This window comes from Ursus arctos, unplaced genomic scaffold (genome assembly GCF_023065955.2).
Source record: "Ursus arctos isolate Adak ecotype North America unplaced genomic scaffold, UrsArc2.0 scaffold_14, whole genome shotgun sequence".
Lineage (NCBI taxonomy): Eukaryota > Metazoa > Chordata > Mammalia > Carnivora > Ursidae > Ursus > Ursus arctos.
The window spans coordinates 64,107,737-64,131,209 of NW_026622808.1; the positions used below are offsets into that span (position 1 = coordinate 64,107,737).

Here is a 23,473-nt window from a genome sequence, read left to right on the forward strand (position 1 = left end):
ACTGTAGTAAAAGTTATGTGAACGTGGTTGCTCTCTAAATATCTTATTGTAGTGTACTCCCCCTTCTTGTGCTGATGTGAGATGATGAAATGCCTACATGATGAGATGAGTGAGGGGAACGACACAGCGTGTGCCAAGCACGAGGCGACTCTCGACCTTCTGACGATATGTCAGAAGGAGGGTCAGCTGCTATGGGACCGACGTTGACTGCAGGCAATTGAGAGCAGATAAGGGGGACTACTGTAGTTACATAGCAAAAGCCAACGAATAAAAAGTGTGTTTTTTTTTTCTTTTTTGTAAGGGGGACAATGATAGGATCTAAAAAACACAATTAACACTTTTTTTTTTTTTTTGGTCATATAAACATCATTGCTAAATCAAAGAGAAACAAGTTGCTTACTATACGACCACCCCAAAATGCACCAGCAGGATTCAAAAATATGAGTCACGTCGCTCCCTCTGTCTGGTATCTGTGCGTCACCCCACAGACCTCACTCCCTCCAGCGGAGACCGCACCACTCACCAGAATCTTGGTGGTGTAGGCGCTGTTGATGGCAATGGCGTTGACGAGCAGCTCCATGGTCTTGGCGTTGATGGAGCTCGGGTCAGGGATCTCCTTGTAGTGGACATCGCCGACGTAGGCCTGCACGACTGTCATGCGATTGGTGGTCAGTGTGCCTGTCTTGTCCGAGCAGATGGCGGTGGCATTGCCCATGGTCTCGCAGGCATCCAGGTGGCGCACCAGGTTGTTGTCTTTCATCATTTTCTGGGGGCAGGGGCAGGTGAGAGGGCGACAGTGAGGAGAGGGAGCTGGGGGGCCCAGGGCGCGGGGTGGGGACACTGGGGAAGCATGTGGCAGGTGGGACAGAGCTGCTCAATCCGCACCTTGGTTTCCCAAACATGCAAAGGACGTGGGTTGCCACGGCCTCGGACGCTGGGGCTCCGTGTGTGTGTGCAGCCTTTTTCTTCACTTTCATTATTTGAACCATTTAAAAAATTTGATGAATTGACTTTATTAATTTGGACTACAGAAGTAATCTGTATTCCTTATGGAAAAAATAGGGAAAAGGGTGATAAATTAAGGTTGGGTCCTTTACAATGACCTCAAATATTACACCCTAAGAGAAGTAGCCATTTTTTATTTGGTTAAGGTTTGTTTGTTTGTTTGTTTATTTATTTATTTATTTATTTCACATGTACCTTCTTTTGCTGGTGCCTGGTTTTCATGGTCATTTTTGGTTCCACCAAAAAGAAGTAAATTTAGAATATATGTGTTTATAGACATAGGACAGTATCTGGAAAAATGTCAAAATATTAGTGTCATTATTTCTGGGTGATAGAGGAGATTTATATTACCTTCTTTTAAAACAATCGATATATTCTAAAAAAAAATCCATAGATTCTATTTTTTTCTGCATCGAATATATATTATACCTTGTAAAATAAAAATCAAAAACTTCTTTTCAATATACAAACATAAAAAAGAAACAAATCCGCCATAATGCCATCACCCAGAACGGATATAGCTTATGTATCGACATCTTTTCTTTTTAAATTTATAACAAAAATGAAATCCCACCATACATATTATTATGAATTTTCTGGTATTTGCCTTCCTCTCTGTCTTTCCAGCTCCACTCCTAGCTTCTTCTAGGTTCTCAAGGAACTCATGCGAATGAAGTAATTCTCAAGGCACTGCCACACTTAATGCTGGCCCTGCTGACACAGTGACCCTATCTGTCAAAGGAGGACATGGAAAGTTGCCACAGGCTGAATCAGACATTGTTCTAGTCTGTTCCTAGGAATCTGATTTCCTTTATTCTTGCTCCCCATCATAACTCTTCATAAAAAGGGCAAAAAAAAAAAAAAAAGAGTGCAATTAGAATAATTTTAATAGCAGTTCATTTTGCTAAGAAATGAGTATTGGTAGAATTATATGCTATTGCAGTTTTCTCTTATTATAACCTGTGATAATAGTAACACTTCATGGATGTTGAATGCATGAACAATAGCAAGAGGAATCTGCAACACACTTTAGTTTGCAAAGTTCTTCCACACTTATTTTCCTGTCTGATGTTACAGGAGGCCTGTGAAACCTTTGAGGATTGTGGTCACCCATGCTAGCAAATGGAAAAGCCATGGCCAAGTGATTTGACCAGGATCATATACATAATGAGGGTTAAAGCTGAGAATGGAGCCGGGCTCCGTTTAACTTCACAGCCTGGATCAATCCATCGGGCCTCTGCCCATCTGTACGCTGGGAAGAGGGTTCGTCTGTTGGGCTTAAAAATATACAGGTGGCTACTGGGCACTGGAAGTGTGGCTGGTCTGACGTCAAATGTGCTGTATGTGTAAAAATACGTGTCGGATTCTGAAGACTTATATGAAAAAAGCAATGTAAGATATCTCACTAGTGATTTGTATATTGATTACACATTGGATTGCGAGTAATTAGACATAACAGGTAAAGTAAATTAGATTATTAAAATTAATGTCACCTGTTTCTTTTTACTCTTTCTTTTTAACATGACTACTAGGAAATTTAAAATCACACATATGGCTCACATTGGGTCTCTGAGTATCATTTCTGTTCTTTTGATGGCGGCTCTGGGGGGTGTATGCCAGGCTCAGAGAGGGGAGACTTTGCCTCTCCTGGGTTGGGGTGTTGTACTCAGTTTATCAGGTGACTGTATAAGTAACACGACCTAAGACAGCTGAAGGCACCAGGTGCCAGAGATGCGAAATGTAGACGGTGCAGAGGTCTAAAATGGTCTGCGTATGATCCCCCCAAACTACCTCTGTGTGACTTTCAAGACACCCCAAGCTTGGCTGGGTGGCCGTGGGGATCCCAACTCATGGCTTCATGAGAATCTCCATCTCTGGGCCCCAGGCCCCCAAGCAGCATCGTGTTGTGACCTGTTTGGGCTTTCGTTTGTGGGATGGAGTTTCTTCAAGAACCCTAAAACAAGGCGATGATAAGGGCCATATCCTTTACCCAGAGCTGCCACTTTCTGGCACCTGTCTGGAGATCTCTTTTCTGTATGAAATTACATCGGCGAGCCCAGTCCAAATTCCAGCTTGAAAACTGACGCCCGCCGCGCCCTCTGGCAGCTCTCGGAGCCAACGCCTTGTTTATAAACACGCCCAGGCCTTCATCCTCATGGGGACGTCCTGGCATTGGGGCCCTGGGACTGGGAGTGCAGAGCCCTGCCCTCCGAGGTGGAAAACCATGGGGCCGAGGGCAGAGAATGAGGCCGTGTTGTGAGCCAAGGTTGAGGCGCCCACTGAGATGTCTGGGCTTCATGGATGGCCACGGCCTGGGAACAAGGGGCAGTGGGGCTCTGCCATCCAGGGAGCATTAGGAACACACCCCAGACCCAAGTGTCCACAGTCAACTTTCAGGGGCTTACCACCCTTCATTAAACTGCTTTTAAAACCTCTTCCATTTTCAGCCCATCCCCAAGAGGAGGGGGCTTCCTTAAATCAGATGTCCTTTGGTTTTAGGCTCATCTCTTCCCAACTTCAGGGAGCAACCTCTGAGATAAGTTGCAGAAGCACTGCGGCTTTAGTGGGCTTTGACTGCAGATTTCTACTTACGTTGGTGGGATGGCGATGAGTTTGGGCCCGCACGGTGAGTTTTGCTTTTTACGTTTTTGCTTTTTTTAAAGTGGAGTTGATGATCAATGTTTAAAAATCAAGAGAGTTAATAATATTAAGTCCAGGTTTCTGGCTTCTCTGGAAAAAATGTGAAGAGTTGGCAATGGGAGGGGGGTCCTGCCTCTGCAATGTAACGCTTGGCTGGGGTGAATAATGGTTGTCCCTGTAGCCCAGGTGTGGCCCCCTGGGCTGCCACAGGCCCTGACTCCCTCGGGGCATATGAGCTCCGGGTTCCTGCTTATGTCTCCTCTCCCAGCTTCCAAGGTGTTAGCTCTACTGCAGGCCCCAGCGCTTGCCCCACGGTCCACCCCCCAGAGCCCCTGCTGGGGGCAGCCAATCCCCACTGCGCTGCCCAGTCCTCCCCTTCTCACCTTCACCGAGTAGGCCAGCGAAATGGTGACGGCCAGAGGGAGCCCCTCCGGCACGGCGACCACCAGCACCGTCACGCCGATGATGAAGAACTTGACAAAGTACTGCACGTAGACGGGCGTGCACTCGGGTAGCCACGGCTTCTTGTTGACCACGAAGGTGTCCACGGTGAAGTAGAGCACCAGGATGATGACCGTGATGGCCGACATCACCAGACCTGCAGCAGGGGTGGGGGGAGACCGCTCAGGGGCTCTCCTGGGGCTGGGGGCCGTGGGAAGTGAGATAGAGACCAAACACTTGGCCAGGCAGACCCTAGCTCACATCTCAGCTCTGCCACTTACTAGCTTTGTGGCCCGGGGCAAGACCTTGACCCTCACAGAGCCTCAGTCTCCTCCTCTGTGCAATGGAGATGCATGCTTATTTCAGTGGTTTTGCAAGGATCAAATGCCGTGAATGCACGTAAAGTGCCTAGCACAGTGCCCGGCACCTCGTGGGCGCTCCAGGAATGTGTGCCGAGACCACGTGGATGAGTTCGGACCGCCTGCATAGTTCTCGCACATGATCATGTGCAGCTGGTACGGTTTACGGACTCATCACCCAGGCGCCTGGCAGCTCCTACTTCAGGAACGAGGGACGCAGCTCTAGAGGGGACGGAGTCCCTGCCCTTGGGAGGCTGAGACCCTGGAGGGGGAGGCAGACAAGAAGCAGCAAGCTCGTGAACAAGATCACCCATAGAGGGATAAGGCTGTGTAGAAAACCCGCAGGACGGCAGGACCGAGCGCGACACGGGCTGAAGGTAAGAAAACCACCCCCACGTCCAGCGACAGACAAGTGGGTAAAGGAAGTGTGGTATAGACACACAGAGGAGGATGACTCAGCCTTAAAAAGGAAGGAAGCCCTGCCATTTGCGACCATGTGGATGGGCCCGGACGGCATTATGCTGAATGAGAGAAGGCAGACGCCGAAGGACTTACGTGAGGAATATAAGTAGTCAAACTCATAGAAGCAGAAAGTAGAAGGGTGGTTGCCAAGGGCTGTGGGGAGGGGCAGCCGGAGGGTTGTTTTTCAGTGGATATAGAGTTTCAGTTATGCAAGATAAAGAAGTTCTAGAGCTCTGCTCTACAGTCGGGGCCTACAGTGAACAACACAGTATTGTGCGCTTCAAAATCGGTAAAGAGGCTGGATCTCCTCTTGAGTGTTCTGACCGAAAAAACGGAAAACAGAAAACCCCCGGAAAGAACACAGGGATTTTTGGAGGGGGGATATGTTTTGTACCTTGCTTGTGGTAATGGCATCACGGATATATGCATATGTCCAAACTGACCAAGATGTACACTAAATGTGTGTAATTTTTTGTATATTAATTGTACTTCAATAAAGCTTAAAAAAAGAAAATAGAACAACATGGGCTGGTGGGGAGTGACTACTTCAGCTAGGGTGTCCAGGGAAGACTTCCTGGAGGAGGTGGTACTTGAGAAGATTGGGAATGGTGAGAAGGACCAGCCAGATGGTGACCTGCAGAAACAGCCTTCCAGACACAGGAAAGAGCAGGGGGCCCTTTTTTGGGTGAGGACACTGGGGCCAGTGAGGCGAAGGGACCTGTCCAAGGCCACAGGCCAGAGGAGCACCGCAGAGTTAGCAGAAGCGGGGGCTACCTGCTCGGATCACCCAGGGTCTCCTGGCCCGTTGGGGGTGCGGCAGACTCTGTGCACACCTGCAGCCTCTGCCAGAGGAAGTTCGCGCTTTGGAGATCACCGACTCCTGGTCAAGAAGTACCTGGGATGGCGCCCCGCCCAAACTGATGGCCGATATTCAATGGCTGAGCTGGGGGTCCCACAGCCCAGCCCCCTTGCTCCGAGGCCAGACGGATCCTGCCGACGTAGGTGGACACGGGGATTTCTCCAGAAAGTATCTGGCTTTTTCCCTGGCCCTGTTGAGTCTCTCACCCTTTATAGGTCTCACCTGAGAGCACCCTCGCCCCTAAAAATCCTGTGCCCGCCCATCTCAGGCTCTGCCTCAGGGAATTCAGCCCAAGAGAGAAGCAGGGGTGGGATGTGAACCTAGAAGTGCTCGACCCTGAACTCCACTCTTGGCCAGGCTGAGGAGGGGGAGGGGGATGAGCCAGGGCTTTGAAGGCCGTGGGCGGTTCTCATCACTCCGTTCCCTGCCCTCCCCATCCCGGTGCCTGTGCTGTGGTTCTGTGGAGTCTTCTGCTTGCCGAGGATGGAGGAAATCCCTGGGCCCATCGCTCCCCCGCCCCTACCTCCAGCTGCGGAACTTCAGAGCCGGCTCTATCCCCATCTGACAGTCGCAGGGGCGGGAAGCCAAGCTCCCAGCAGCCGGGAGCTATCACCAGGCCCCGAGTTTAAATATAGACAGCCAAGCCTGTAATTTGCCTCCCTTTTCCACGCTGTGGTGCCTATAATTAGAGCCGGGAGACAGCCAGGTGGGGAGGCCTTGGTGTTTGCATGTCCTCATGCGGGAGGAGAGGCCAAGGCCATGTCAGCTGGACAGGGCTTGCCTTGCAGCTGGGCTCAGCTTCCTGGGCCGGAGGGGCCACCACCAGCCATCACCTGGAGCTCCCAGCTCCGTGGGGAATCGGGGCTTGTGCTGAGGCTCAGACAGGAGGCTTCTCACTGGGCTCCTGGCACTGCCTTCAACCTCTTCAATCTTTCCTCTGCACTGCAGCTGGTGGGGGGGGGTGTCAGTCTAGAGCCCCAATCCGTCCTGGCCCTCCCCTGCTCCAACCTACTGCTTGAGCATAAGGAACTTGGCTGATTGCTGTGGTAGGAAAGGGTGGGTCTCAGGGACCATCTCATGCCAGCCCCCACTCTGCAGATGAAGCAACTGAGAGCCAGCTTGGGGGCAGGGCCCTGGCTGGGGTCCTGCTGTGTACCCCACGTCCCACCTTGCACACTGTGGCTACACGCTTACCCGCCTTGCCGATTTGCACAGCCAGCTTGGTGAGCTTGCCCTGCAGCACGGATTTCTCCTTCTTGTGCATGTTGGCCTTTTTTTTGTCATCTGCGTCTCCACCCTCGGCACTCTTGAGGGGCTGCATCTCCATGGCGGCTGCCCCGTCCTGCTGTTTGGCTGCAGGGGGCAGAGCACGCACATGCATGCACACACACACACACACACACACACACACGTGCACACACACACACAGACATGCACACACCCAGGTCAGCCGGCAGGGTGGGGATATTGGCAACCCCCCCCCCCGCCCCGGGGGGAGTGTGGTGACGCATTCACTCCCTTGCCTGGACCCCTGCATGGCTGGCACAGACATCCTGCAATATGGGGTCCGCCTCTTCCAGCTGGAGACCCTGGTCCCAGGGCCAGTGCCTGCCTCAGACCTGGAATCCAAGTGTGAACAAGGAGAAACACAGTTCCACCTTGGACACCCAGTAGGAGTAGGCTGGTGTCCCTTTTGGGGCTGAATAAGCCCACAGATCCTTCTCCAAATGGCCCCTCAGCTTTCCCACATTTAGACAACCCCCAGTTGGTTCTTGAGTATGTCGCTGGGATATTAAGTAGTCGCCAGACAGGAGGGTCAAAAAAGGGGGCTTAAAAGATAAAAGAGAGTGTCCCTATGCATGGGTGCCATGACCCCTCCTCCTTCAGTGAAGGACTGACTGGTGGGTCTGGGGCCTTACCCCTTAGCCCTTAAGGATCTCAAAGAACCAGCTTCAAGTCTTCAGCTAAATGGGCAGCGTAGCTCCAAGGCTGGGGAAGAGCTGGCTCACAGGTGTCCCCTGTCCTCACCAGTGATGTCTCCATTGAGCCTGGCACCATGTGAATCACAGCCACCCCCTCCCCCCCAAAGATGCCAGGCACCTGCAGGTACGGACCTGTCTGCTTCTAGCCTGACTCTGAGCCAGCGGGGGAGGGGCTGCAGGGACCAGAGAAGCCGATGAATACAAAAGGGTTACCTTTGCTCTGGCTGGCGTCCGCATTGCCATCCTGCATTTTACCTACACGACAAAGAATTTTAACAGACGACAGAGAACAGACAGCACACGTTGATCATCACAAAGACGCGACAGGGCCACGGACATTCACGTCACAGATGGAGCAAGGGCCAAGCCGACTCCATCCCTCCACATGGGGATGCTGGGGAGGCCCTGAGACGAGAGCAAACTTGGCCAACGCATTGGCCCCAGGGTCTGTCCTGATTCTCTGGGGGCTTGGAGAGAGGGCTTCAGTGGGAATTACTCCAGCCCTGACGGTACTGATTAAATGACAGCCTTTGAGGGTAAAAGGGACCAGAGTTGGCTGGCCGGAAGCAGAGGGGCCCTTAGGTCCCCAGTGATTAATTTGGTTGGTGCCTTTGGTGGGCTGAGAGGAGGCAAAGGAAAAGAGAGAGAGAGAGAGAGCGAGAGAGAGATCGATTCTAGAAAGGGGAGGACTTTGGTCACTGTGCTCCTTAGTTTCTGGCTCCAGGACTGATGTATGTAGACTTTTACTTTCTCCTTTTCCATCTGGAGGAATGTGAAGCCACAGCAAGGACAACCCCCTGCCCAGCCAGGGCCCTAGTCGATAGGGAAGTTGGGCTGGTGCGCTCCCCCCCGGGTGCCCCCCCTGCCCCGGCCCTGCATGCCAGTGCTGGGGAGAGGGCTGAGCCTGGGGCTGCTCACCTCCTAATCAGCGCTGCCCGGGAGGCCAGAGGCTTGTGGGCTGGGTTTGCAGCGTGGGAGGTACTGGTGGTCACTAGTCGGCAGATGAGACACCTGCCTTTACCTGCTGGCACTGCAGAGAGGGGGTTTCCTCCTGTCCCCTTGGTCTGCCCACTGAGCTCACTCAGAGCTCTGCCCACGGGCCTTGCCACCTCGAGAGGAGTCTGAGGAGGTCAGCCACCCTTGGCCATTTGCTGTGAAGGTGACTCTCACAGCTCACGTTCTGTGAGAACCCACCATGTGCCGGGCGCGTATAGAGCCTCCATGATGTCATCTAATCCACACCACGTCCCTACAAGGGCACTGCTGTACTGCACCCATTTACAGATGAGAAACTGCCTCAGAGAGGCACACGACCGGCCCGGGGCCCAGGGGGTAAACGGAGAGCTGGCCCCAAAGTGCATCCATGTTTCCACCCCAGCTGCTATCCCTCAGCCTCTCTAAGCCCAGAGGAGGGGCGTCAAGGCGGTCGTGGTGGGACTGGGCTCCTGAAGCCCCTGTTTTGACACCAACTAGTTGTGTGGCTTTGCCTCTCCCAGTCTCAGCTTCCGCTTCTGTGAAATGGGGGTGCGACATTCAGCTTCCAGAGCACCTGGCAGTGGCCTATAGTAATAACCACCTGTCCATTTCGCATTTTGCAGTGTGTGAGTGTCATCTCTTGCCAGTCTTCCTGAGACCCTGCGGATGGATGGGGGGGATTCTCATCACCCTCATTTTACAGACGAGGAAGCTGAGGCCAAGGGAGGCTCAGAGGCAGCTCTCATTTCTGGAGCACCCTGATGATAACCCTGTGGCTGCCTTACTGGGTCCATAACACCGTCATCACCATCACCGCACCACGCTCTAAGTGACTCAGAGGGGAGAAGTGGCTTTCCTGGATCTCAGCCCTGTGCTATCTCTCCAAGGGAAATGCCGGGCTCTTCCCACTGCCTCTCACAGCAAAGGGTCAGTGACCCACGCTGGGGGTGGAAAAGAGAAGGGCCCCTGTTGCTCTATCGCAAAGTTCTTTTTCCTGCATTAAAAACAAAACAGAAAGAGCCTTTTTAGAGCCAACAGGAATGAACTAAAACAATTATCTTTATTTTTAAAAATAATTTTACTAACTGGGCTAAAGGGCACAGGAGGACTCCTCTTGGATACTTGGTTTTAGACGACACAAAGGGGCCTTATTTGCATTGCATATTATCAGATGCAATAGCCCATGTGTGCGCCCATTAGCCAAGCTAGCAATTTCCTCTTTTATTTCCATAGTGTTCACGTGGCCAGAAAAATAATCACCAAGGCATATGTTCGAGGGAGGGAGCAGTGCTGTGGGGGTGCTTCTGTGCAGATGGCCTGGTTTCTCAGAAGCAAGGGACTTATCTGGGGCTTTTCTCAGCCAAAGTGGTGCTCGGCTGGCCCGGGAACTATGGGGGGACAGCCCGATCTGGCTCCATGCATGATCAGGAGGGGGGCTGCTTCAGGGGAGCTGGGATGGGGAATTGAGGGGGAGACTCGGAGCCCCTCTGCACCAGATGCCAGACGCAGCTTTGACAAATGGTCCGTTCTCTCCATGCATCGCCGGGGCCAAGCCTGTGAAAAGCCTGCGTGTGGATGCAGAGGATTCACGGTGAGGCGCCCTGATAAACAAGCCCTGGGGAGACAGAGCACTAACGAGGTGAACTGGAAGATGTTACTTCTCTTGCCTGTGCCTCCGTGACAATTTCAACCAAGGCGATGCTTATGAAAAGCACCACAAAGTGCCTTGTTAACGTCTGGAGTTCAGACTGATGTATTTCCTAATTGTGATTACAAGGAATGTATTGAATAGTGGTATGTTAATAAATGTAAAAGAAATAATAAAATGCTAATGAGCATCATAATGCCTCCAAGATGAACGGAACACACCGGCTTTCAGTTGGGAGGGGCTTGGTGGGGGTCAGAGGGACTACTGGCCGCTGAGTGTGTTTTCTATACTCACATCCTCCTGATTTGGCTCAGAGGAAAGAGGGCAAGGAATGGTTAATTCTCTCATTGACCAAGGCTCAGCCTGGTGCCTCTCAGCCTTTAGCGCACTCTGGCCTGGGGCCTGGAGAGCTTATTAGAGGAGATTGGGCGAGGTCAGGGTGGTATGGCCATAGACTATGAGGGTTCTTGTTCAGTGGGTCTGGGGTGGGGCCTGAGATTCTGCATTTCTAACAGGCTCCTAGGACGTGTCCAGGCTTCTGGTCCTCTGGTTACATTTTGAGTAGCGATGGCTTAGAGCACTGTTTCCCTAAGTATATTGCAGAGACATACCAACCCCACAAGATTCAGCCAGGAAACGTCCTGCAGCCAAATCAGCCTGGGAAGCCCTCCATGGCTAACTTTCCACTATACAGTAGCATATTCAACGTTCTGAGAAGTCCTGCAATAAGGAAGAGACCAATTCTGTCCCATGGTTCTTAAACATTTCTGACTACAGGATCCTTTTCTTGGGGGCAGGACCTATTAATAGCCCTGTGAAGTTTATAAGACACACTCCTTGGGGAAACCCTGGATCAGGAAGTGGAGTGTGCACTTAGAGCCAGCAGGCCTGGGTTCGAATCCCAGCTCCACTACTTTCTCGTCCTGTGACCTCTGGCTAGTGTCTTGATCTCTCTGAGCCTCAGTCTGCCCACCTTTAAAGTGGGGACAATAAACTCTGTATCCCAGGGCTGTCATGAGGATCAAATGAGGCCGTAAGCGGGAAATGTTTGCAAACTGCCTGGCGTACAGTAGGTGGTCAAGTTCCCCATCTTTCCTGCAGTTTTTCTCAGGATACTGGGCGTTTTCTGCTACAGTTTGGACATGAAGCTGCCTTACTTTGGGACCAACAAGCCTGGACGCTGTCTATACGTCCACCGTGCCCAGTGGGCTCACGGCTCTGGGGGAAGCAGAACGCTGGCTCCTGCGACCCCTGGGTGACTCAGTCGTTAAGCGTCTGCTTTCGGCTCAGGGAGTGATCCCGGAGTTCTGGGATCGAGCCCGGCATCAAGCTCCTCCGCTGGGAGCCTGCTACTTCCTTTCCCACTTCCCTTGCTTGTGTTCCCTCTCTCGCTGGCTGTCTCTCTCTCTGTCAAATAAATAAATAAAATCTTAAAAAAAAAAAAAAGAACGCTGGCTCCTGTTTCATTCTCTCCCTGCCTGGGTTTGCCTATATTGGTTCTCCCTGTCATCCCTCGCCACCCCTCCCTGACGCATGACACCTCCCACACCCCAAGCTGTTCTCCTTTCTCCTCCTGAGCCTGAAATAGACCCACACCCAAATTAGCAAGGCGCAGCTCACAGAAATGTCTTGCTTGGCCCCCGACATCTACAAGGTGCTTCCATCATTGGTTACTTTGAATGCAGGTGGCTCAGCCAGAGGCTTGGGGCAGGGGCTGGGAGTATGAGGTAGGACAAGATCGCCACGTCTTCTAGGAGTGGTGAGAAGGAAATGACATAATGGATGAGAAACCCACAGCCAGGTGCCTCGCATGCAGCAATGCTGCAAGAAAGGCTTTCCCCTTCCTTCGATTCCCTGGGGCAACGGTTTTACAACTAAGTCCTACAGCTCTCAGCCTGGGTGACTATCATGCTACCTAATTTGGGGACAGGGGACTTATCTGAGTACACAGAAGCCTCGTCACTCTGAAGATGGGAAGGTATAGAAACAAGAAATCCTCTAAAGGCTTGGAGACAAGTGAATGGGATTCCTTCTTGCCTGTGGGTAAGGAGGTTAAAATGCAGACCCCAGGTACCGTGGCAGCCCCCTACCGCCACCCCTCACCCCCGAGGGGGCCCGTAAGAATGCAGAGACTCAGGACAAATGCTCCAGCACAGGCAACAGCAGGAAACACCAGTCCACGTCCAAGGGACAGAACCAGGCCCGAGCCCAAGCGAGCCCCCTGCCCGTTTACTCCGAGAAAGAGAAGAGGAAGAAATGTTTATCAGTGGCTCAGCCATGCTATGGGGTGGGGCCAAAGAGCTGAACCCCGGCCTGGGTCCCCCTGCCTCGAGGGAATTTTCGAATCGAGGACTGGAGCCTTCACGAGGGACCCAGATGCCAGCTTCAGCCCAGGTCCTGACCCCAGGCCTTCTTCCCCAAGCTGGGGCCAGGAGTGTGCTTAGGAGAGGGCCACGTTGGGTGGGATGCCGCTTCTTGGGAGCCAAATCTGAAGCCCAGGGTATGTCCCTCTTCCGGGCTCCACTGGGGGGTTAAGGGCCCCACAGGAGCCAGTGCCATTTTGGCAGCCGCAAGCGGACCCGGCCATGCTGATTCCCCGGTGGTGGCTTCTCTCTTAAGCGCCTGCCCCATGTGGGAGGACAATTGTCCCAGAGCTGCCCATGCACATCCAAGATCTGTGCGGTCCAGAACAGGGAGAGGCAAGCCCAGAGTTGGGGGTGGGGGAGAGAGACGCCCATCCAACCGAGACCGAGAGCTCGCCATCGGAGACGTACCATTGACTAGGCTGGTATCTGCACTATCTGCAGCATTTGACCCTGCTGCACCATCGGCCGCTGTGGGGGTGGGAGGGTGGAAAATGCAGTGTGTCACCGTGGAGAAAAGCAACAATGCAGACCAGCAACAACAATAACGACACGAACCAACTTGCGGGAAATAACATGACTATATTCTTAAAAAAATAAAATCTCAGTTGGAAATCAAGAAACTTAAATTTGGGGGGGGTTGGAGGTGAAATGTTCCCATAGAGATGCCATAAAAATCAGGGAAAAAAACTCAGACATGGAGGGTCTTTGAAATAAAACATGGCAGATGATCAATGTGGTTAGGTAGGATGGCACCGTTCTGTGCTAAGGTCTGGAGCGATGCATCCCTCTGGCCATGCCAATTAGGCAGGTCCCCATCAGAGAAGCTTCTATGAGAGGGCATCTGGGTGCCCATCAGGGCCAGAGGGACCCATGGCCAGGTGTCATTTCGAAGCATTCAACAACCGGCGGGGGGCAGGCACCTGCCATTCTGATCAGGTACTTGCTGTGACCACCATCGCTGTGTCCCAGAGGGACCATCCAGTGGTGGTGGTGACAGAGGATTTGAACCATTGACTCAGGCCACTGCCCACGGCCACCTCCTCCTTCCTAACCAGCACTCTAAAGATCGCCTTGGTCACCCCCATACGAGATGCCCTATCATTGAATAGGTGACATCCAGCATGTCGCACTTTGTGCACGAGACAGAGAAAGTACTAGCAGGTTTTCCTGCTAAAAATGACATGAGATGGTCAAATGCACTCTGGTTGTTCCTTCTTGGTGGGGGGGAGGTGGGTTGTGTGGGAAGGAGACGGAAGAGACTCTAGTGGGTGAGGTGCCCATGCTGTGCGGTGAGGGGTGGCCGGGATGGGCTCTGCGGGGTGTGCGCAGGAGAGCAGGGCTGTGGGGGCACGTGGTGGTGAGCGGGGCACCGCACGCGGGTGTGGGGGACTGAGGGCTGTGTGGAGTCGGTGTGGAGACAGTGGGGGAGCCGTGTGCTGGCTGGCAGGGTAAAGCACCGGAAGGGCAAACAGGCAGAGTGAGGTGCTGGTGCCTCCAGCAGGGCTGGCATCACATGGGGGGACAGCGGAGGGTCTGGTGGGTCAAGGAGCCTCTTCCAGCTGTGTGCTGGCAGTCTAGGGCCATAGCTCGGGGGTCAAAGGCTGCTACTATTTCTAAAAGCCCCATCTACCCTGAGGGGTGTCTTACTGTACCTGGTAGCTGAAGGCCATCCCCCTTCTTCACACCTGTGTGATGATTTTTGAGACATGTTAATGAAGAGAAGCACATACAGCCTCACCCGCACGTACACACGCACATGGGCGCACGTGCGTGCGCACACACACACACGCATGGCCGCACGCCTGTGGTCATCCTGACATGGGGGCCCACGATGGAGGTGGAGGTGATGGGATGGGAGTGCAGAGGGGGCCCAGTCCCGGCCATGCTGCTCACGGGCACTTGAGAGGCTGGGCTGACCCCCGTCTTCCTCTGCCGTGGCCCCCCCACATCCCACTTTTCCCTCTACATGGACACCCCCGTCTCGCTGGGGTGCAGGTCTGTGTTCAGTAAAGGACTCTGACCTGTGCTTCAGGGCAGGAGAGGCCTGTCTTCCTACCGAAATCTTTGAGAACACAGGTCTGGCTTCTGCCCTTCACCAGGCCCCAGTGAGGCCAAGAAAAGGGGCAAAGCCTGCCTCATTCTGCTGTACCCTGCGCACTGCCCCTATCTGCCCAACTGCCTGCGCCCTGGGGCCAGAGCTGGGCCCAGCTTCTACCTCACTCTGTGGACGCTGTCCTGACACCCTCTGGGCCTCTTGACCAGGACTGCGTCCTTAGTAGTTTCAACCTCAGCTGTCTCCTGGTTCTCTCCAGCCTCTGGACTTCCCTGAGGACAGCTCAGCTCTACTGTTCCTGATGGTGGGGCTGCCATAATCTTAGGGGGTCCCCTCTAGAAAATGGGGTACTGCCCTTGGGCACAAGTAACCTTTGGTTATAACCCAGCCTCTGTGCTTGGCTGGCTGCAGAGAGCTGGAGGTAGCAGGGCTGCCCCTGAACCTCAAGGAGGGGCCATCTACATTCTCATCTCCTTCCCCTGGACCCCAGATGGTCTGGCTGTTGGGGACCCCTTCTGAAGCTTGGGGAAGGAGACAGGACAAAAGACTGAAGATGTGAGAGGGGTCTGTCCCTGAGACTGAGCGTAGGTGTTGGTGAAGGGGCCGGCTGTGCTGGGGCCAGAGGCCTGGACCTTCGGATTTGGGCCTGGCGGGATGGGGATCCCTCCCTCTGCTCTGAGAGGCCCTTGTAGCCCAGGCTACCAGCCTGCCGCGCTGAGGGGGAGCCCGGGGAGTAGGAATCTTATTTCCAAGGTAGAGGAGCGGCCAGGACCCAGGCAAGGTGGCAGCTCCGGGGGGTGGGGTGAGAAAGCAAACCACAAGTTTAGCCAACTTTCCTAGAACGTCCTCTGCCCCCATCTGGGCCAAGTCTGTGCTGGGGGTGGTTTGCAGCTCTGCTCTGTGGAGTTGAGGATAGTGGTCAGAGTGAGCACAGGTGGGGCTCTCTATTCCCTGTCAGGGCTGATGAGGCGACCAGGGCACACTTGAGGCTGGAGACTCAGCGAAGTGCTCAGCACCCCGAGCCTAGCCTGAGGGGGAGGGTCCTTCATGACATGACCGGACAGACAGAGACTGGGACAAGACCCTGGAGATGGAACAGACAGAGCTCTCCTGGCCCAAGCAGGGCCTCAAGGATGCAGGAGGCAGCTGTTGGCACAGGGCGTGGACACAGAAGGCACTCAATAACTATTTTGTTGAGTGAATGAATAAACAACAAAAAAAGTGACCTGAGAGCTCCTCTCCTGGTCTGTGAGGGGGTCGTGCTTACCTTTCTTGTCTTTCTTCTCTTCCTCCTCACCACCAGCCCCCAGCAGGGTGAAGATGATGCCAGTCTGAGAATTCACACCCACGGCAGTCACTACCATCCGTCCAGAGCCCTCCATCACGTGGGTCCCTGGGGAAGGGGACGAAAGCCAAGTTACCGTTGCATGGGCCCAAGCCCCCTCCCCAAAGGAGTGGAAGGAACTGGGTCCCGGGAAGCTCCTGGCTCTTTGCCTGCAGAGGTTCTGAGGTACCGCCCATGGTTAGGGTTCAAACTACGTATGTATGGCAGGTCCTTTGAAGAGGCTTTCACTTTGGGACAGAGCTGTAATGGGCCCAGGACTCAAACACCACTACACCTCACTTCTCAGGCCTACCACCTACTACTTTCTCCTGGAGAGTCACCTCCCCCGTCTGTCCTAGACCGGACTGGACAGGACCACTTAAAAAGGGGTCTACTCCCTCCTGAAGATCTGGGAAAGAACTCAGGGCTCTAGGAACTTGAAAGAGAAGACAATGGCATCTTTCTTTTCACAAATGTCTAGTTGAAATTTAGCATTTCCACCGGCTATGAACACAGGCAACCAACCGCAGGAGTGTCAGGGGCCCACAACGCCATCACATGCGTTACAAAGGGCACGGTTCTCTGTCCTATGATTTTGCAGTTGCTGCAATCATTTATGCTCATCCTGATCTTACAAGCACAGAGGTTGTTAGACCACCTGCTGGACCTTGTTATTAGCATGCTGACCAAGAAGCACATACGTTGCTCTATCACACACTGTTTATTATGTTAACTATTTCAATATCATGGACTTCGTGATCCAGTGTGTTTTATTTTACGTGTTTTAAAGCTTTATTCTGGGGGGTGGTACACGCTAACACTAGACCTCCCCAGAAAACCCCTCTGGTAGAATTTTAGGATTTTCAAACTGGGTTTTAAAGGGCCCTGGAATTCTTCTGAAGGGCAGGAGAGTGGGCTGAGGGGGGCGAGGGAGGCCTCTGGTCAGAGTGGCTCCACTTTTATTCATCCTTGGGGTTTCTGTGTCAGCCGCTGTGTGACAAGAGGGTCTCACTGCTACTGTGACACCGGCCCCTCCACCTGTCGGCGCAGGGGGCGGCTGGTCCAGGGTTCACTTGGGGGGTTCGTGCCAGAGTGAGGATAAAATGCAAAGGTAAAGCTGCTGAAAACTGTGCTATATACACACAATGGAATATTATTCGGCCTTCAAAGGGAAGGAAATTCTGACACAGGCTACAACACGGATGAGCCTCGAGGACATCACGCTCCGTGCAAGATACCAGGCCCAGAAGGACAGCTGCTGCGGATTCTGCGGCAGGAGCTCCGTAGAGCAGTCAAATTTGCAGGGACGGAGAGCGGAATGGTGGTTGCCAGGGGCCCGGGAGGGGGGTTTCGGGGGCTACTGTTCATCGGTTCTGGAGGTTCCATTTTGCACTATGAAGAGTGCTGGAGGTGGACGGCGGTGATGGTGGCACAACCGTGTGAATGGCCATAATGCCCCGGACCTGTGCACTTAACAGTGCTTAACATGGTACATCTTATGTGTGTTTCACCACGATAAAAGAGTTGGGAAAAGAAAAGCAAGCCCGCTGAAGCTGTGGCCTCACTGGGGAAACAAGGTGAGCCCGGGTTGGGGTGGGGGGCGGCTGGGACCCAGCCTGGGAAGTGGCCGACTGTTACGGCGGCCTGGTTCCGAGGAGATGCGGGCACAGCCAGCCCTCTGTCCTCAGGCTAGTGCTGGGGATGCATCGCTGTGTCCCAGGAGCTGTCACAGTCCCACAGGCCACTCACAGGGTTGACCTGTGTGGTGTCCCCTGCAGCGGGCTCCGGGCCCCCCGCTTGGCCTGCCAGTGGCCCTGCTGTTTAGTCAAGAATCCAGGTAAGTGCAGTTTGCACCTACAGGCACCCTTTTTTTTTTTTTTTTTAAATTTAAAATTTTCCTACCCTAGGTAGAAAGCTCTCTTCAATGCAGCATGCGTTTCCTTCCCCAACAGAGAGGGGACCATCTCAGGCCATCTCAGTCTGTACAGGAAGAACCAGACCCAGATCGGGGTTGAGGGCTAAAAGGCCCTGATGATTTGTTTTTGTTGTTGTTTTTTAAGATTTTATTTATTTATTTGAGAGAGAGAGAGAGAGCGAGCACACAAGCAGGGGAGGGAGCACACAAGAGGCCGAGGGAGAAGCAGACTCTCCACTGAGCCGGGAGCCTGATGTGGGGCTCAATCCCAGAACCCTGGAATCATGACCTGAGCCGAAGGCAGACGTGTGTGCACGTGGGTGTATGTGTGTGTTCTGGCCCCTTGCCCTCTAAGATCTCATGATCTCAATATCCTTTACAGACAGACAGATGGACACTCTCCAGGGAGTTCCTTCATGGTGGGTAAAGGTCAGTCTGTCTATCTGTGCGTGAGTAAACCAAGTCAGGCCGGCTCCCAGAGGGGGCACCAAGCCCGGCGAGCCGTAACAGAACCCAGATGTTCAGATGGTGAGCTCTTCGGCTGGCCCCTTATTCATTCCCAGGACAGAAGAACAGTGTTCTTGTGTCTCTGGGCAGGGAATAGTGGGGACCACAGGACGACCTTGGACACTGACCGCAGGCTGAGCAGCCCAGGCAGACCCTGGAGCCCATCTACTCGCCCAAGGGGCGCAAACTGGGAGAACCAGGCCCACTGACAGGACTTGGGAATTATAACTTGCTGACAAGACTTCTGTGCAATGGCTCAGCTCGTGCGGGGTAGGCACTGTGAAATACCAGCAATATTAGACCGATGAGGAGCCGGAGGTCCGGGGAGGTCATGTAGGGGGCTGTCACCGGATCTTTCGAGGTGAGGAAGGAACACATGACACTGATTCGGAGCGCAGACGCCAGCAGCCGTGGCCTGCGCTGACCTCCGTAGGACACCTCCTGTGTGCTAGGCACAGAGCTAAACCCTCACAGGCTGTAATCTCATTAAACCCCACCCTGACCCTGTGTTTACAGAGGAGACAACTGACGTTCAGGGAGATGTGGCTTGCCCAGGGTCCCTGGCTGGTGGGGGCAGAGCCAGGATTTGAATGTCTCTCTGTCTCTCGAGCTGATTCTCTTTGTCGCATACCAGTCCCCACCTCAGGAAGGCAGGACCTCGAACCCTGGTCTCAAACATCCGGAAAATGTTTGCTCTGCCTGGGTGGTAATGGGGAGGCCGGTCCCCACCTCCCCAGCCCTAAACAGGATGGAAAAATACACAGGGGGCCAATTTCCACCCAAGATAATCAGACCCCAAATCACCTTCTAATCTAATCACTCCCATCACAGCAGGGAGCTGGCAGCTCTGCCTCGGGAGGAGGCAGCCTCCGGCCACAATGTTGGACACAGGGTGTGGGGTCACGGGATGAAGGCGCAGCACGTGCCCTGCTCACCCTTAGATGAACCTCGGGGTGGTCTTCGAGGCCCCAGCATTAGATGGGCCAGGGGAGCTCTGCCCCAGCAGCTCCCCCCGCCCCCAGCCATGGCTCTAACCACTGTCCCCCAGCCGAGACACCCTCGGTAGCACCTTCAAAGTCCAGTACCTCTCAGCGCTCCCTGGGTGAGACCCCTGCCTGTTACCGACCCTTGACCACTGATTCCTGCCCGTGACCTCTACCCTGGGAGCATGCAGCTCACTAGGGATTTGTGTTCAGTCCCTCACCTTGGCTCACGTAGTTACCCCCTCTGACCGCCCTTCTCCCTCCTCTGGCCTGGCCCCAAACCTCCTCTAAGCTCGGGATGAAGGCCCCTTTTAGGAGGCCTTCCCTGACCTCCACTTCATCTCTCTGCTCTGAACTGCCTCCCCCGCAGTTTCCCCTGGGGGTGCTTCCAGGCCTGGCTCCCCCACTAGACTGTGCACTCCTTGAGGGTAGGTTCTGAATGCGAGTCTCCCCTTAGCAGAGCCCAGCTTGTAGCTGGAACTCCAGCACATTCTTTACTGCTACCTTCTTAATCTCCACACCCCTCATAAGCCAGCTTTATGGTTTTGCAAAAGATCAGATTCAACCCAGCCTTGCACTCTTCCCCACCCCTCACGGGGCCGTCCCCTTCCCCTCCCGGGACCTCAGAGCCTGCTGCCCCTCCTAGTAGAGGAAGAATTGAACGGACCAGGTCACCCCCTGCAGCAATCACACCCCAGCTCTAAAATACCCCTCAAAGGGCGATGTTTGACCCCAGGGCTGCGGCTCTAATGTTAGAACCAAGTCAAGGTCGATCGATTAAATCTTCCAAAGGAACACTCAGGGTCTCCGGGTAGTGACAGAGGTGAGAACCCTTCGGGTGTTGGTCCAGGGGTCCCTGGCAGGGCCTTGCACCAGGACCCCAATGTCCATGGTCCCTTGGCACCATCCTGTAGCCCCCACCTCCTCTAGTCTCACAGAGCCCCTCAGAATACGGGAGCACAAGGGGTGGGTAGATAGAGGGCGCTCTGGGCCAAGGGGTGGGTGGGACCTGGGAACCAGTCTGCTGTCTGCTTCTGCTTTGCTGTGTGACCTGAGGCCAGCCCTCTACTCTCTGGACCTCAGTCTGTCCTCTGGAAAACAGGGAGGTCTAACTTACGTCATCACCTCTCAGCGATGAAGTCTGGGCACCAAGGGTCCCAGAGAGACAGGGCCACTCCTGGGTAGGGTAGGGCAGCCTCCATGAAAACGCTGCATCTCGGGGGTTTGGATCTCGGTTTGGAGGGGGACAGGGGAGGCCTCTGCAGACAGACGGACCGAGTGTGGCACTTCCTGCCCGGGGCCACACTCAGTTGCTTGAGGGACACATGTGGCGGAACGCCAACTCTGTGCCAGGCTCCGGGGCCTGCAGGGAGGTCTCTTCCCTCCAGGAGCTCACAGTGTAGCTGAGGTTGAGGGGAGCAGACAGGAACACAGGCGAACTGCAACACACGACGACAGAGACCCTGGGCCTGGAGGACCGGCGGGGGCACAGCCCAGGGAAAGGTGGGGGGGGTGGTGGGACAGTGTGATGGCAGCAGAGATGCTGGGCTGAAGCTCAGGGCCGTGAGGGAGGAGCAGGAGAGAAGCTGGATCGTGGCATGATCGGAGCAGAGGGCTGCAGAGTTGGGTCTTCTTGGTGTTCAATGGGGAGCGACTGGGGAGTATTTCTGGGGCAGGGAAGGAGAGCATTAATATTTAGCGAGCGCTCCCTTTGTGCCAAGTACGAGCTGAGCTACTTTCTCCACGGGGCTGTCATAATCACCCTGCGAGTGACCGTCATCACTCCCATTTCACAGACGGGGAAGAAGCCCCGAGAGCTCATCCCTGCACCCAGCCTGGGAGGGCAGAGCCGGCGTGGCCTGGGGTGTGGCACCAGTTCTTTCCACCTTGCTGGGAAGGCTTGTAGGTGCAGTTGGAGGCACAGCTGTTTGGACTACACTGAGGAGAGAGATGGAAGCAGGGGAACGGAGGGGAGCTGTGTCAGCCACCTAGCAGCCATCCATCCATGACAGAGAAAGGAGCTCGGGCCCAGGGAACACTGTGGCTCCCACCAACCAGATGGCCTGTCCTGTCTCACCTGAACCTTCATCTCCTCCCTGCACAGGGAGTTCTGTGGCTTTTGATCTAGCAGCAGAGGTTGGGCCAGAACCTTCTCAACGGCTGTCTCAAAGGCCATCTCTGCCTTAGACTGACTCTGAGCAGCAGGAGACGGTCCCCGCCTGGTCCAGATGTTGGCTTACGGGCCCAAAGCGCCATGCAATGGCAAGTGGGGTAGTCTGAGCTGCCGATGGCAGAGCCGGAGGGGCCTACTTTTACAGAAGGAGGCTTCTGAGCCCAGAGAGGGCAAATGGCTGACTGAGGTTGCACAGTACACGAGGCACAGGTTGGGGCTTGAACCCAGGGCTCCTCACGCTCCTGGCTTTGACTTCTCAGGCCTCTTTCTGGACAGAAGAGGGGAGAGGTCTCTTTCTGGGAGAAGGGATAAAGACCATTTCTAGGAATTCTTATCTGCCTCCAGGCACAGGCACCAAGCAAAGCCAATGCAGTTCCCAGCCCAGGAGTGATTCCTTCATCATTATTGTTATCAACACAGTTAATAACAGTAATAACACATGCTTGCAGAGCACTAGACAGTTGGCAAAGCATTTCAGCTCCCACAAGCCTGTCCTCCTCACAACAGCCCTGTGAGGTAGGTTCGGTGCAAGTATAACCCCAAGCCCCTCCCCTCCCCGTGGCCTCGCTGGCTCAGAGAGGTCGAGTGATGGCCCAGGGTCACACAGCTGTGAGTGGTGGAGCCGGGACTTGAACCCGTGCTCTATCCACTACACCCCGCTGCCTCTCATGGAGAAGAGGCAGGGTAGTGTAATGGAGAGAGCGCGGGCCGAGTGGCAGACTGGGCCTTCCTGCAGTCACGGTGTCGTCCTAGGCTCCCTGGAGGCGGCGGCAGCGGTGGCAGATCCGGCTCTCCATGCCTGGCCTTCCGCTTGGCGGGCAGGGTGGGCAGCAGGCCTGAGAGGGTCTGCCGATGTCCTGTGCAACTTCGTGCTGTTAACACTCTGGCTCCAGGGGTGGTGGAGGTGGGTGGGGGTCCTGCTGGGGGCTGAGCCAATGGGCCTACTGGAGCTAGGCCCTGCTGCTTTCGGGGACAGCCCCCTCAACCCCGGCCCCCTGGCCCCTGCCCCTTCCCTGGTCGCATAGATGGCACCTAGCCATTGGTTTCCCAATGGAATTTAGTACAAATGCTCCAAACAGGCCTTGCTGCTGGGTCATAAAGTCCCAGGGTCCTCAGAGGCGAACTTGCACATGGAGGCTGCAGGGAGAGCTTGGGGCTGGGAGGTTAAAAGGCTGGGGTCTCGCTCTGGCCCTGCCTTCTGAAGTGCTTTACACTCCTGCTCTGGGCCTCGGTTTCCCCAGCTGCAAATTGAGACCAGACCAGGGTTCTCTAGGGATCTGCAAATCTCCTGGAAGGTTGCAAAGTCACAAGTCGGGGCATTTATTTCTCAGAAGAGGGATCACTGCTTCCATGGGACTCTCACAGGGATTTAGGACCCCAGGGCATTAGAAACCACTGGCCTTCCATGGAAAGAGGCTGAAGGGGCAGGCCACGTAGATGCCACACAGATCCTGCACCAGGTCCTGGCCCGGAGGACGCTGCGGGGACAGTCGATGGGTGTGAATATGTATAGAACCTTCTGGTAATGGTACTGCATCGATGTTGAGTTTCCAGAATTGCTAGCTGTGCTGTGGTCACACATGAGCATACGCTTTTCTTAGGAGATATGCCTGAAGTGTCAGGGGGCAAAGGACCATCACAATTGCATGACACAGCGAGGTTCTAAGAACAAATAGGACAAAATGGTAACAACCGCTGAATCAGAAGGAAGGGCATTCAGGTGTTCTTTGCACTAGTCTTGCAACTTTTCTGAAAGTTTGAAATGATCTTAAAGTAGAAAA

The 23,473-nt window shown here is 54.2% G+C and overlaps 1 protein-coding gene across 13 annotated transcripts in view; it reads right to left on the bottom strand.

The window, feature by feature from the left end:
• Nucleotides 1–23,473, bottom strand: part of ATP2B2 (ATPase plasma membrane Ca2+ transporting 2) — a 365,663-nt gene that overhangs the window by 42,819 nt on the left and 299,371 nt on the right. For 9 of the 13 annotated variants that reach the window (XM_026501360.4, XM_057311933.1, XM_044385062.3 and 6 more), the window contains 7 exons: nucleotides 16,058–16,183; nucleotides 14,390–14,422; nucleotides 13,146–13,205; nucleotides 7,962–8,003; nucleotides 6,961–7,119; nucleotides 4,029–4,243; nucleotides 524–766 (listed from right to left, as the gene is read on the bottom strand). In XM_026501360.4, the coding sequence (XP_026357145.1) occupies nucleotides 524–766; nucleotides 4,029–4,243; nucleotides 6,961–7,119; nucleotides 7,962–8,003; nucleotides 13,146–13,205; nucleotides 14,390–14,422; nucleotides 16,058–16,183 (878 nt within the window). The remainder of the gene's footprint in view (nucleotides 1–523; nucleotides 767–4,028; nucleotides 4,244–6,960; nucleotides 7,120–7,961; nucleotides 8,004–13,145; nucleotides 13,206–14,389; nucleotides 14,423–16,057; nucleotides 16,184–23,473) is intronic. The other 4 variants (XM_048226714.2, XM_048226713.2, XM_048226715.2 and 1 more) reach the window with 2 other exon arrangements.